Source organism: Pseudorasbora parva, chromosome 3 (genome assembly GCF_024679245.1).
Source record: "Pseudorasbora parva isolate DD20220531a chromosome 3, ASM2467924v1, whole genome shotgun sequence".
In the NCBI taxonomy this organism is placed as follows: domain Eukaryota; kingdom Metazoa; phylum Chordata; class Actinopteri; order Cypriniformes; family Gobionidae; genus Pseudorasbora; species Pseudorasbora parva.
Genome location: NC_090174.1, coordinates 50,656,399 through 50,671,710, shown reverse-complemented (window position 1 = coordinate 50,671,710; position 15,312 = coordinate 50,656,399). Strand labels below are relative to the sequence as shown.

The following is a 15,312-nucleotide window of genomic DNA, read 5'->3' as shown; positions in this document are numbered from 1 at the left end:
TCCTAAACGGAGAACTTGTTCGTATATGCATTCACCTTTACTATTTCTCTCAGAAATAATTATTGTGTTGGCAAGCACTCCATGTATCCTTGATGTTTAGCCTTGACTTAAACAGTGATGATAGTGGTGGTCAGTTTTATTGTGTCAATGCAAGTCAATTCAAGCATTTAGGCTATTTTAAACTTCAAACTAACTAGCTAACTGACTTTCTTCGATTTTTTTTTTTTTTTATGTGGCTGCTAATAAATTTGGCAAAGGAGATTGTGTTTCAGCTGCTGCTCAGCTGTAAATTTGCGTGTGCATGTGCATGTACTCAGATAATAATATGCTTTGAAGGCTGTAAAGAGACAGCAGTGATTACAGTGAACTGAATAAATTAAGTTAAAGACCAAAGGAAACAGGCTGTTTGTGGACGAGGAAATTTCTCTTTTTCCCTCGTAAAAACAGATCATCTACAGCCCTCTTACCATTATTTCAACCTCCAAATGAAAATAACATAATAGAGACTGATTTAAATGTTTTTAGTTTACAAATCTTCAGTAATGACATAAACCTGAAGTCTAGAAACTAATCGTATTTGTTCAAAACCATTAGCAGTGTTCTGTATTTTCTGCTCTACATGAAAAGTAACGTCGTAATCACACCAATTTATGGAATACATTTCAGAAAACAGCAACAAAAAAGAATTGTGTTGCACATACAGGACACATATTGGGGCACATATAAAATATTTGGGTCTTTCTTATATAGAAAAACTGACCAAAGCACTGATAAACTGATAATGTAATGAAAAGCAAATCATGATAAGAATAGTTCAGAACATGATAAGAACATGGTTGATAAAATTTCGATTCTAAGAGAATTATATCTTGTTTTGCATAATAATTAATGTGGTATAATAATGCATGCACCAGATGGTTATATATATATATGTATGTATGTATGTGCCTACTGTATCAATGAAATACATTTGTTTTATTGAATTGAAATTAAAAGAAAAAACACTAATTTGGTCTTAAAATGGCAGCTAAAAAAATATAGGACACCATTTTTTTCTGAAAAAGTGACGGTCGTGTGCCTAAAATTCATGATACTCTGGTTAGAGGGATAGAGTAACTCTTTCTCTCCTTCTCTCTTTCTCTCTCTCTCTCTCTCTCTCTGTAATGGACTGGACTTTCCAGACTCATTATTTTAACAGGCTTCTCCGCCGTCTGTCTTTGAGAAGAGGCTTATGAACACATCCTGTTAGCTACTTTTCGCAAAAAGCTTTGAATTTCTTGACAGATAGCTCCAGTTCCACTTTCTTTTAGAAGCATATTCTGTGCATGTGTACTTAGGCAGTTCAGAAACATGAAAACCTCACTCATGATAAGCTTTACAGTCCTGACAACCACCATACAGATCCCAGCCCAGACAAAAAAAAACAGTTTGATAGCTCACCAGACTTAATTGAGTCGTCAGCTTAAGTTTCATTAAGTATCAACCTGGATCTTAGATGTCTCTTCTGAAGGTACTTAAAGGGAAAGTTCACCTAAAAATGATATTTATCCCATGATTTACTCACCCTCAGGCCATCTTAGGTGTATATGACGTTTTTCTTTTAGATAAATACAAACAGAGTTACATTAAAAAAAATGTCCTGGCTCTTCCAAGCATTATAATGGCAGTGAATGGCAGCCCAAAATGTGGAGCCTAAAAATGTGCCTCCATCCATTATAAAAGTAATCCACACAGCTCCAGGTGGGTTATTAAAAGCCTTCTGAAGCAAATCAATGGGTTTTTGTAAGAAAACATATTTAACACGTTATAAAGTAAAATATCTAGCTTCTGGCGGACCATCTTCCAAACTCAACGACGTAATCATCATGTCAAATTCACTTTTTCCGTAAGTTCAATATGGAAGGTGGTATGCCAGAAGCGTGATATTTGACTATATAACATGTTAAATATGGATATTTTTCAAAAACACATCGATTCGCTTAAGAAGGCCATTATTAACCCTTCGGAGCCGTGTGGATTACTTTTATAATCACAATTCTGAGAAAAAAAGTCAGAATTGCGAGTTTCTCTCTCACAATTCTGACTTTATTAATTACAATTCTGATTAAATACCTTTATAACTCTTATAACTCACAATTGCACTTTATATCTCACAATTCTGATGTACAATCTGAATTTCAAATGTTTTATTCTGTGGTGGAAACCAGCTTCAATAGATAGTGCAGAAATGTAAAACAAAACAAAAAAGACTGGATAGCATAGCTGATTATTGGTCTTAGAAGAATGTTGGAGCTCATACAGAAATCTCTCACTTTTGAGAGCAGATTTTGGTCTCTTGACAAATGTGATCACAATCTGTGACACTGTTGAGATCTCTGCCGAAAGAAGTCTCCGAAAATTCTAAGAATTGGGAGACTTCGGAAATGTTGTCTCTCCTTTCAACTGCATTGCTGTCTGGTGTCGGGTTCAGACTACAAGATTACAGATTACACAATTTTGATTCCTAAATTCTTGTTGTGTCATGGACTACACGTTGCTTCCGTTGTCTTTAACTTAAACTCCAAGGACGCTGATAATGACATCATCAAAGATGTCTGTGGAGGAGCTCTGCCCTCATATATGGTATCATTTGAAAGCTTAGAATCTACTTTCTGAAAATATGCATCGCTTTGGCATTTGTTTTACATTAAGTAACTTATTTACACTAAATTGCTCAGGGACCCTTTTCAGGATTTTGCCTACCTAAATTCAAAAGCTTCCCCTAACAGTGGTCTAAATATACAATTTTGGCTTCATTTTACAGGAAACCCTTTGAAGTTACATAAAACGCTGCTAAAAGTGATGAAGGTTTAAGTATATGTTGTCTGAGCTGTTATAATACCCCCCCCCCCCCCCCCCCAAAAAAAAAAAAAATGGTATAAATTATTTTTTAAAAGTGTATAACTCAGTGTAAAAGTGTATGCTCTAGCACAGATTTTGGCTGTTTTCAGCAAATGTCAGCAAACACTGAAAACCTTTTATTTTGCATTTATATCACTGTATATGGGGAGACTTGTATTTTGGAGAATTTTGGGTAGGTTGGAAATTACATTAAAAAAACATAATATTCCTAATTTTAGATCCATATATATATTTAATCCCCTGTGTTTGTGGAGGTCTTTCAGCCATCCATTCGTGATACCAGTCAAGTTTATCTCTTGCTTTCTTGTAAAGTGCTCTGACAGCAATCAGGCCTGATGCACTTTTACTCAGAATTGCTTTAAATTATGTAACAACATTTGAAAAGAGGGGGGAGTCTTACTGACCTTTCATGAATTCCAGGATAACAGATACTCCTTTTTGAGGTGATTTGGGGACTGAATGAATATATGAATTCATGTCAAAACTGATGCTAGTGCCGCATAAATATTCATGAGAAAAAATGTGGTTAAGGGAACATAAAAGGCAGGATTGGACAGCCCCCTTAGAGTCCACTGTGAATGCATTAGGCAGTAAATTTGCTGGGCCATAAAGCATCGATGGTGATGAAATACTGAAATGGCTGATTTATACCCAGAATTCATAAAGTTAGACAAGGTCATATGTTCATTTATAATTTCATAAATTATTAAACAAATTATAAAAACTTTTGTTAAACAATTAAAGACATTAAATCTGTAATCTAAATGATGGTGTACATGGGGAACAGATTGATATTCTAATTTCTTTTATTGAATTTCATTCTAACTCTAAATTACTAGAGCCAGGGAAATTACATTATCTATACACAAATCCGCCGCGAACTTTATGGGCGCCGCCATCTTGCCTGCCGCCATTACTGCGTGCCTGCGAAGTGCGTGACGGTGTGACACTTGCCGGTGTCCTCTAATGACATTTCAATGAAAGCGGATCCTGCACATTAAATAAAATGTCTGGTGAAAGGGAACATTGGGTAGATGATGTCAGGCATTGGCCAAAACTTACAGAAAGGTAATTTATTGACAACAGGATGTATTAATGTATAAATGCGTCTGCCAAATGTAATGTAATTAAGACAGCAATAAAACTGAACAATGTCATTGTGAGCTGTGTTGCTAATATTAGGGCCCTGCTTTCCGTGATCATGGAATTGTTTTACACAAACACGTTTTGAGAACATGAAATAACGAACAGTTATGAGGACTTATGCTGCACTTAGAGCAGCGCGCGGCAGTAATTGCACTACGCGCAAATGATAACAGAAAATAAATAAAACATACGTGCCTGTTACAAAGGGACTTTAAGTCACAATTACACAAATGTAACTTCGTAGTTTTCTCTATTGTTACTGACATATTATGGTACGAGTCCACTGCCTGAAAACCTCACGACACTGTGATTCATACGCAGCGGCTGATCTGTGATGTAGGATGCAGTATCTGGCCAATCCCGAACTCATGCCCTGTAGTTTAGGTTCTGACGCTCATCGCATGCCAGATGATTAATAAAATAATCTTATACCTGTAGGAAGATGTATTCTATTGCTACAACTGGTCGTGGCTATTTATTGCAGCTTGTGAACATATGCATGAGCACATCGGTAGGTCACGCAAGTTTACGTGCTGATTTAATAAAGCCATATTTTTTGTAACTGATCATTTCATATATGTCTAACGTTAATTGTGACTAGGTCCGTTTGTAATGGACACGTATGCTTTAATTATTCTCTGTCTTTAAGTGGTTTTCTTTACGTTCATCACAGCGCGCCGTGCATTAACGTTACTGCCGCGCGCTGCTATTTATTTATATATTAATCAATTAATTGTATTATTATTGAAAGTATCAAGATTTACAAACAAATATCGCTGCATAAAATCAACTTCTTCGAATTCGAAATAGGATACAGAAAAGATATAGCCTGAGGGAGCAGCTCTTAATATCCTGAATACAAACAGGGGGGAAAATAATAATAGTATGCATTCGTAACAAAAATAAAAATAATTTATAAGGCTATTATAACATGACATGAGGGGAGAATCAGTCATTGTTAAGCTATTAACCTCATTTGAGAAGTGTTTTCGTGTACGCACTGCTCTAAGTCCTTAGCAGCGAGGCACGCAGTAATGGCGGCGATGCTATACTTCCGTGTTTCGCCGGATTTGTGTATAGTACAAGCACTCTGTATCAGAACAATGTCAGGACGGTCGTACTTTTTATAGATGTATAGCATACGGAACAGCCTGAACCCTATAGGGGGCTCCCACACGGTGTGATACGCCATAAATATAATGGTTAAGCTTGCCCTTTAAAAATACACAGAAACTGCATCTAAGTTTCAAGTGTGTTTTACTGTGAGGTGGGATGTCCTGATTAAGATTTAGTGCCCCCGATCCGATCAGAGTTAACTGAATATTAAGCAATTGTTTTTAACATTGATAATAATGAAAATAAATGTTTCTTGAGCACCAAATCAGCATTTTAGAATGATTTCTGAAAGATCATGTGACACTGAATATTGGAGTAATGAGGTTGAAAATTCAACTTTCTCATCACATTAATAAATTACCAAACTTTTTTTTTTGTAATAATATTTTACAATTTTACTATTTGTACTGTATTTTGCAGCCTTGATGACCATATACTTCTTTTAAAAACATTAAAAACTAATAATAACAATTTGCACCGACCTAAACTTTTGAACGGTAGTGCAGCCTTCTCTGTTTAGATCACTTCCCAGGTAGAAATCGGTTCAGTCTACCATATCGGTGTTTGCAGAGGTAAACCGGACTACAGCTGTAGAAATTAAGCACACTAGCAGTAATGCTCACGCTAGATCTGCTGCCTAATCAAGGGGCTAATTGCACATTCTCATAGCTCTGCATTTTTATAGCAGTCAGATAAAGGGTCTTTTCACAATAATCTAGCATTTCTAAACAACTCTGTAAGAGGGGACTTACTGTCTATCCCTGAATGGCTCTTTGCATCTTGTTTTTTTTTATCCAAATAATAAACGGCATTACACATCCTGCACTGATTAACTTAATCTATGCTGTTAGTTTATTGTGCTGTGTAGCTTGTGAACAATGTAAATTAATTTGAGTGTTGTGAGTCTGGGTAACTGATTAACATATAGTATTTAAGTAATTTCCAAACTATTCAGGTTTTATAGTGACAGTTCCACCTCCCTCTCGCACTTTAGATTCACAAGTATCCCTCAATGTCAGATTTAGTTGAGTAAAGCAATCCTAGAAGAATAGCAAACGATGATGAATGTCACAATATGACTTGAAACTGCTTGGTTATCACAAACATACAGTCAAACCAGACACCAGATATATTTGACCAAAATTATTCAGACACTTTGACCTGTTTTGCTTAAGTGTTTTTTCTTTAGTTGCTAATGCGAACTTTTACGCCACAAACTGAACAAAATAAAGCATTTGGTATTGGTTGACCAAAATTGGGATTATGTAATTGTGTTCTTAAATTGAACAGCCGACAGATGATTAATTGTAATCCATTACATACCGCTCTATCAAAGTTATCTGACATTATCAAGATTTGTTCTGACACAGCTTAACTCTGAGCTCTTGTCATATTTTATTACCATTTTCTAAACTATAGTGAATGTGATCATGTGAGAAAATGGTGAATATGTCTGAATTAATTTTGGTTTGACTGCAATAAATATACAAACTGGCCATAAACATCTGTAAATGCACAGTAAAACTAAATTATAGAAGAATCTATCTATACACTGTAAAAAATAAAAATAAAAAAATCCAGGTCTGATCACATCTAAATTTTTCATTTGGCCAAATTGCATTTCTGTGAATTGAGAAATTCAATTTGGCCAACTAAAAATGTAACCAGTCACTCAAATATTTGGACTGGAGACCTGATTTTTTTACAGTGTACTATACTGAGAAGAAAAATACAGCCTAGCTTAAAACGTACAAAACTTTACACCATCTTGCGCAAACTACATGCAATATAATGCATGATCACTGGCTGTCAAGTTCAGTAGCAATTTTGCTAGGCCCACCAACTGTGCCCCTTCAAAAAAAAAAAAAAAAACAGGTGCACAATCATGCTGTGCACTATGATTCTCATTTAATGAATGTTGGGGGTTGTAAATGATGATACATCTGTCCATCTCAAACCAGAAGCGCAGTCTGCGATTTATGTTTTATATGTTCTCTGGGAAATTATTCATCAAAGTAATGCTCATACAAACTTTTACAGCATATTTGCTGAGATGTTTCAAGGGATGAGGGCACCATCAACAGTCAGACAATTACGGCTTCCTTGTAAAGCTCGCTGTGTCCTAGAAATGCAATCAGACCTTGGCGTAATCCTCTGGGTCTCATTGTCAAGACAATAAACAACTGAAAAATGGACAATTATGTCAAATCAACATTGGAAGCAAATACGGCGACAGTAATGTGAAAATCTCAAGGGGAAAACCAATTCTAGACGCAGTATCACATATAGTCAGCGGATACAATCTCGCAAGTTTTATACGCATCAGATAAATATGTGTCGGAGTAAAATGTATAACGGCCCCAACATCAAGAAGATTTGTGACAGACTGGTGAATTCCACAGAGTGGAAAAGCCTCCAGGAGAAATATGTGGTGGCACTTGTGCAGAATGAAAGCCCTTTCAATCAGTAGGGTACATTAGAGCTTTCTTATAAAGCAGTGCCTCTTGGCTTTCCTTCAAACGCAAGAAGGATAATTCAAACTGACAGAGTGACCCCCTTCATACACAAATGGTGCCGGTCTTACGGAATAACAATCAGATCAAATAGACGCACTAGGAAAAGCAAAAAGGGAGAGATAGGTCTTTTAACAGACATTTAAAGGAAGGATAGCACATGACGTGAACTATGACCTTAAGATTTTTTCCAGAAGAAAATAGTCTATGGTTTAGGAACATGATGATTGAGGATATGGGCTCTAATATTCTAGGAAAAAAGAAGAGAGAGTGTGGTTATGGCAAGAACGGATACAAGTCCATGGGAAGCAAGATCGCAGTAGGTCTTTTTTTAAAGGCTTAGAGAATATGCAGACTTTTTTGGGGGGGTCGGTGGGATTATGTGGAATGGACTTAATAATACAAATACAAATCTGAGAGTATTCTTATTAGTAGCTGAAAGCATAATCAATTTAGCTAAAAATACATGAACAACCACAGGAAAGATCCTTTGAATTTTATGAATGACGCAGTGTCTAATTCAGTGGAAATCTACCAAATGTGAATATTGTAATTTTTATGGATAAGGACATTTTGAATTGTAATATATATCTAAATTCTGATTCATTACATAAATGTGTCCATAAATAAACAGCCTATGGGCAAAAATGATCCTCTTCTTACTGTACATCACAATGTGTACAACTTCAAGAGGGCTCGGTTTTATATTTCAGATTTTAACGAGAGGAAATGCATTTGAATTAAAAATGATTTAAATTGGCCTTAAGAATTAACACACACACATCCAAGACAGAACATACTCTGAGAAATGTGTGCATTATTGTCACTACTCATAATGTAACAGAGAAGACAACTTTCAGAACAACAGCTCTGAAACCACCTAGAGTTAGAGAGAACAAAATGTATTACTATAACAGTCTGGCAATGTGCCCTTATTAGTAGACTGTCCTATCTCTAATTTCCCAGACAGCACTTTGAATTTCAGCGATGACAATAAAACAAAATTATGAAATCATGTAATACTTAAGAGATCATTACAAGTATCCAGTTAGTAGTGTGATAACTCTTTGGTTGATATATTTTCCACCTAATCCTGTCTTGATCTCCCTGGCATGTTTATTGCATCATATGTCTAAATTGATTGCCATGTGATAAAGTCTCAATTTCAGTGTAAAATCTATATGAAATCACATCTAATGTCCATAAAACACGGATTTATTATGCATTATATAATTCATGCGACTGACTTATTAATGAAAGTCAAATATGATTAAAGCTCACATACCATTTAACTGGTTATAGACCACATCTTCCAGTCGCTCGAGCCTTTTGAGAATGGACTGTCTGTCCATGGAGTTCGTAACTTTGGCATTCCTGCCTCGCAGTCTCTGATCCGACAGCCTGCCGATCTGCACGAGCTCTTCGGATCGGTCCTGGATCCTGCAGTAGACCGAGAACAAGATGATCCCGACGAACACCAGAATGTTGACCGTCAGCAGAGTTTTGATCTTGCGTGCCACAGCCATTAAAGCCCGAGAGCGACACTGTCAGACCCCTAATATTGATCCATATGATCCGCTGTGGTGGGAGCTGTCCTTTCAGCACCACGCACAACCCGCGCGAGCCGCAGTTTCTCAAGCTTTACAGCTGATCAACGCGCGTATATGATGATGCAAGTATGTATGATATAGAAGTAAAAGACGTAATAGAGGTTGCAATCAAATCCCTCCGCCTCGGGTTCTTGTGCTGACCCCCATTACAAACGTTTAAAAATGTGTCAGAGCAGCCTACGGAGATTATGCTCCGATTAAAAGCACGCGTTTAATCACGCCGCGCACTCATGAGTCGAAATGCATGAGACGTGCACGGTTCAGATGGCTCATTTTAAATGTCAGTGCATGTCAAACAGCGATCCTCCGTGTGCAGCATCCTTCACGCGACTCCGTCTATCTGTTAAAGCAGAGATGCATCGCGCTGGGCATCTAAACAAGATACGATTTCAATGACCGGGCAGAAGAAATCCAGAATCCTTACGCAACGAACGCAGGTGGAAGTAAAAAAGACGCTGTCAAGCGACGGTTTGCATGGCAGCGTTCTTCTCTCGCGCTCCCCGCATGCTCCCTCCCTCACATCCCGCTTTTCACGCGCTGCTCAGCGCTCTGGTGACGTCGGCAAACTCATAAATATTCAACAGACCGTGTGAGGGGATGAAAGGCTGGAATATGATAGATGATGAGGATAGCTGTTGGATTACATTCTTATGTTTTCACGGAGGTTGGCCAATTCAATTATACAGAATTTGTATAAGAATAATGGTTTGCAGTGATACCCCCAAGTTTAATGTGATATTTCCAAGCGACAATACAATCAGTGGGTCAGGTACACGAACTTTTCTTGAGTTGAAAGTACTTGTATCATCTTGTAATTGATCATAGAGCTTGCAGTATAAAATAGAAACAATCGGATTAGCATCAAGACGGACACTGCAACAATATTACAACATTCACATATCATTATTTTGACTTTTGAGTCCTCCTTTTGTCTCTCTTGCCAGATAATTATTTCAATATGTTTTCGTTTGCTCTTGAGCGTCTCAAGCCTATATCTAAATGTTTAGTTTACCATTAAGTAATACTTAAGTCTTCCGAGAAGCATTTTCAACGTTTCTGTAACAACAAAAGCAAAATAATACTACAAAACAGCCAGAATGCATGGCTATAGACTCACAAAGATGAGTTTATGTGGGGAGGTTAGGGTATAAATCATAGGTTGCTCTTGTATTTTCAATTAACATTGACAACATACATTGACAAAATAAGCAGCATGTTGATATATCACTTCATAATAGATTTACACTCAAAGGATTACAAAAAGCTTTACAAAAAAAATAGTTGACTGCAGCAAGTGGCATTTGTGTTGCGGTAGACAATAAATTGAGTTACTTTATATCTTCAGAAGACCTGGGATAGGGCCAGAGTCACGTGGACCGTCTTTTTGATGCTTTTAGGGATAGTTCACCCAAAAATTAAAATTTGATGTTTATCTGCTTACATATTGGATGCCCTGGGGGTAAGCAGATAAACATCAAATTTTCATTTTTGGGTGAGCTATCCCTTTAAGTTGTGCTTACCAGTTGGGGAAAGTTACTTTAAAAAGTAATGCATTGCAACATTGGGTTACTCCCCAAATAAGTAACTAATTGCATTACTTTTTATGAAAAGTAATGTTACATTCCATTTGCATTAATATTTCTCATCTTGGCTGGGCTTGCATGCTTTTTTTAATAACAAAAAAAAAGCATTAGGCTGAAGGAAATTCAAGTTCGCACCTGTACAGTGGAGGGCGCCGCTCAAACAAACCCGCTGCCATTCTGGATTGCAAAAGAATGGGACGAAGGAGAAGAAAGTTCGACATTCTTACAATAAAATATAAAAACAAATGTGATTTTTTTATCTAAAGTCTCTAATACAAAGACATCGATTAACAAAGTGAGATTAAATACATAAGTGCCTGGTTTCACAGATTAGGCTCAAAATTAAAATGCATGTTTAAACGGTTTTAACTGAAAGCAACTTGCACTGACATACACAATAGTCTACTGACAAAAGGTTTGGGACACCTGCCTTTACATTCACAAAAGCAAAATAATACTGCAAAACAGCCAGAATACATGGGTATATGCTCACAAAGATGAGTTTATGTGGGGAGGTTAGGGTATAAATCATAGGCTGCTCTTGTATTTCCCATTAACATTGGCAACATACAATGTTAACCAGGCATTTATGTATTTAATCTCACTTTGTTAACCAATGTCTTTGCATTAATGCAAATGGAATGAACTTTAAAATGACGATTGATTCTCTCAGATAAAATAGGCAGTGTGTCTGCTGGTTGTGGCTGATTAGCTGATCAGCTTTTCAGCATCAGCTGCGGCTCATCAGCAGGTTTATTTAATGTCTGTGTTTTCAGTCCTGTGTTTGTCAGATCGTTTGGTTGTCTCCCGTGGCCTAGTCTTGCTGCCCGTTCATGTTTGCTGGCATTTCTCAGTTCCTGCTGGCTTCTGTCTCCATTTTCCCGGGTCACCTGTCATACTTCATTCCGTGGACCTGGTTTTGCCCATTGCATCCCTGAGCTGCCTGAAGGCTCTGTGAACCACCTGCCATCGAATCTGACCATCTATTTCATCACTGCTGTTTGAATAAACATCTTTACTTTCAGTTGCTATTGAATCTGTCTCTGCTTCCTGACATAAGGGGCCAATCCCATCCCCTGAAAAACAACCCCACACCATATACCCCCCACCCCCACCAAACTTTACACTTGGCACAATGCAGACAAGCAAGTACCATTCTCCTGGCAATCTACAAATCCAAACTTTTGGCAGTATAGTGTATCTTAAAGTGCATAGCCTTTTTTTCAGCCTGTTTGTGAAACCAGGCCAAAGTATATTTGTGTACTTTAACATTTAATTAGACTATTTATCATTTAATTGGCAGGTTTGCATAATATTCCATGATTTCATTTCACAGTTTTTTTGTTTTTGTGCAAGTGAGATGAGTAAATAACGGTCATGTTTAAACATCACCAAAAAAAAAACACTCCAGCACTCTTGATACCTCTCAACATGGGGACAAGAGAGGTGTCAGTCAATAAATGTTACTTATTTGAAAAAGTAACTCCGGTATTTTTGTTTTAAATGTACATAATGTGTTACTTTACTAGTTAAAATGTTACATGCAATGCGTTACCCCCAACACTCGCTCACATTAGTGAAATTTCAGTCCATTGTCTAGTCAATGTTGTAGTGATTTATGAAGCAAATTACTTACACTGAAGTCTTTTTCTGCAGGCAGATTTCTGTAGGTCAGGGAGACAATTCCACAAGACCGACTTGAACCTGTCGAACCTCTGTATGGGGAAATATTTTGCCTTCACACGACAATGACTGGATTCCATCTGTGAAAATACACTGAACAACAGTAAATGTGACCACAACTTTATGGTGATCTGCCATCCTTTTTTGAAGTGCGACATGTTCAGTCCCCATATCATATAAAGAGAAAAAAACATTGCTTATAAAAAACATTGTTTCACAGCGAGTAAATGATGACTGAAGTTTCACCTTTGGGTGAACTAACCTTTTTAGATTAACAGTATTGAGCACACTTATTTACACATGAGCAGACCAGACACATGCACAAAGCAACGGGCGTTTCTAACACCATGTTGAAGGCTTGCCATGGGAGCTGCATGACCAGTGATTCAATCTAAATAATGAATCCGGTAAGTTGCAGCGGAACAGATGGAGAGACAGAAAAAAAAAAAAACAGAAAGGAAAAGAATGGCAATGTCAGCTATAGCATATATACGGCACATACTATTTTTACACTACACAGTATGAATACTGCTGCATACATTTTTTCCTGTATTAATAGATACACAGATGAGACCAGTACATTTGCAACATTGTGCAGTGTTCAGCGAAGTAAATGTAAGACTGCAGAATACTATAATGCAATTCAAACAACATGAGTTTTCCATTTCGGTGCGAAAAGTGAAGCAGAAGTGTTTATAAAGCGTATTATTTCTTCAATCATTATGAGATTAGAATGACAATATATATATTTTTACTCACAATAAAATAAATGCAGAATAAAAGTTTTCATGTTTAAAACAATTTTGTTTTCAGTTGTCAGTGTATAATCTGAAGTACACTGTATGCTAATATTTCATTTTTGAACATTGCCAATGTGTGTGTGAGAGAGAATGCTTTCACCTGATTAGACACAGTAAAGTGGGCCACCAAATTCAATTTCATTTCCACAGATGTATTATACGAGCATTCAAATTTATCCTGGTTAACTGTATTCAATGCACGCCTCTTTTATTTACAGAGCAGCGAGGGCAGGAACTGTGAGCTAGCACAGATATATTTTACTGTCTTGTAAGGTTTCTCACACCTCAGACTGCTGTTCAGATAGTATCAACAAATATAGCGGTCACAGGCTGTAGTGCTAGACTAATCAAAGAAGTCATAAGTCAAGAGCAGGTGAAGAGGCATCTGCCATATGAATCCTAAAAAATCGTTAAAACGATCCTGTTGAGGAAAACGTTGTGCCCTGTTTGTGTTAAACTCAGATTTGTTCAGCCAGTCTGACTTGTAGAATGGAAGCTGCAAACGCTCACACAAATTGTACGAGGAGCAAACCTCGCCTGGAGGTGTTGGAGTTTAATCCTCTCAGAGCAACGCATGCAGCCTCGGTTACATGGCATCTTCAAAATAAAATAATAAATAATGTAAAGAATAAAGACAGAAAAACTCAGGAGAATGCACTCAATAACTTCCGAATACATGCATGCTGTTAGAGAGAGTTGGCCGTGAGTTGACTTGAAACGTTAAACTGAAACAATGGTTCCCATGATGCTTTCAAAAATAAAAAATAAATTCTCAGACATCCTGTAGGTTCACCTTTTTTTTACCCCAGCATTCTTTCATGTTTATTTCATTTTTAACTACTTCAAAGCCACTCTAGTCCTCTTCTTATAAATAAGGGAGTTTGAAATGAAAATACAGAAGATATGTATTCATCTAATCCTGTCAATCACATAGGGCGAGGCCTTTATAAATGTCTGCTTGTCCACACTCCTGTGAACTGACCCCAAATCTGTATTTTTTACTCTTTCACTTTCATTGATGAGTAATCTTGTCATTTATGATGAAAGTTAGTTCACCCAAAAATGAAAATGAGATGTTTATCTGCTTACCCCCAGGGCATCCAACAAGTAGGTGTGTCTGTTTCTTCAGTAGAACACAAATAAAGATTTTTAACTCCAACCGTTGCTGTGTGCCAGTCATATAATGGGGTGAATAGGTAACAAGTCTATGAGAGCAACAAAAACATGCTTAGGCAATGTGCACAAAAACTCTGCTGCTCCTGATGACACATTGATTTGTTAAGACACGAACCGATCGGTTTCTGTGAGAAACCGAACAGTATTTGTTATTTTTTTACCTCATATCCTGACGAGTCTCATCAAGTTTTCCCATCGGCTCTAACTTCCGTCTAATGAGGTCAAGCGCACGCAATCATAGAAATATACCATGTAGATCCTCATTCAACCGTTCTGTGCAGGCACTAATGAGGATTCTGTATATATATCTATGATCGCGCCAGCTTGAACTCATCAGACGGAAGTTAAAAAATCAATGTGTCATCAGGAGCAGCAGGGTTTTTGTCCATGTTTCTTTTTTCAAGCAATTTTTTTGTTTGTTTGTTTGTTTTGCTCTATTCACCCCATTATATGACTGGCACAGCAATGGTTGGAGTTAAAAATCTTCATTTGTGTTCTACTGAAAAAACAGACACACCTACATGTTGGATGCACTGAGGGTAAGCAGATAATATAACATTTTTATTTTTGGGTGAACTAACTCTTTAAAACGATTTCCTGCATTGACAAGTTTTTACGGCTTTCTGTATTATCACTGTTATAAAGTAGGGGGCGCTTTTACGCATCATCAAGTACAGTGGCCCTGTCCCAATTGGCACCCTAAAGACTTGCAGACTTCCTACGAGTCCGCACATTCTTGATGTAACGATGCTTTGAATGTTGGGAAGAAGTCTGCTGTGGAGTT

General features: G+C 37.2%; 1 protein-coding gene across 1 annotated transcript in view; it reads right to left on the bottom strand.

Moving 5' to 3' along the window:
• galnt9 (polypeptide N-acetylgalactosaminyltransferase 9) overlaps positions 1-9,822 on the bottom strand; it is a 157,978-nt gene extending 148,156 nt beyond the window's left edge. The window contains exon 1 of the mRNA XM_067439384.1: positions 8,962-9,822. Within this exon, the coding sequence (XP_067295485.1) occupies positions 8,962-9,202 (241 nt within the window). The 5' untranslated portion in view covers positions 9,203-9,822. The remainder of the gene's footprint in view (positions 1-8,961) is intronic.
• Between the last annotated feature and the right edge of the window lie 5,490 nt (positions 9,823-15,312).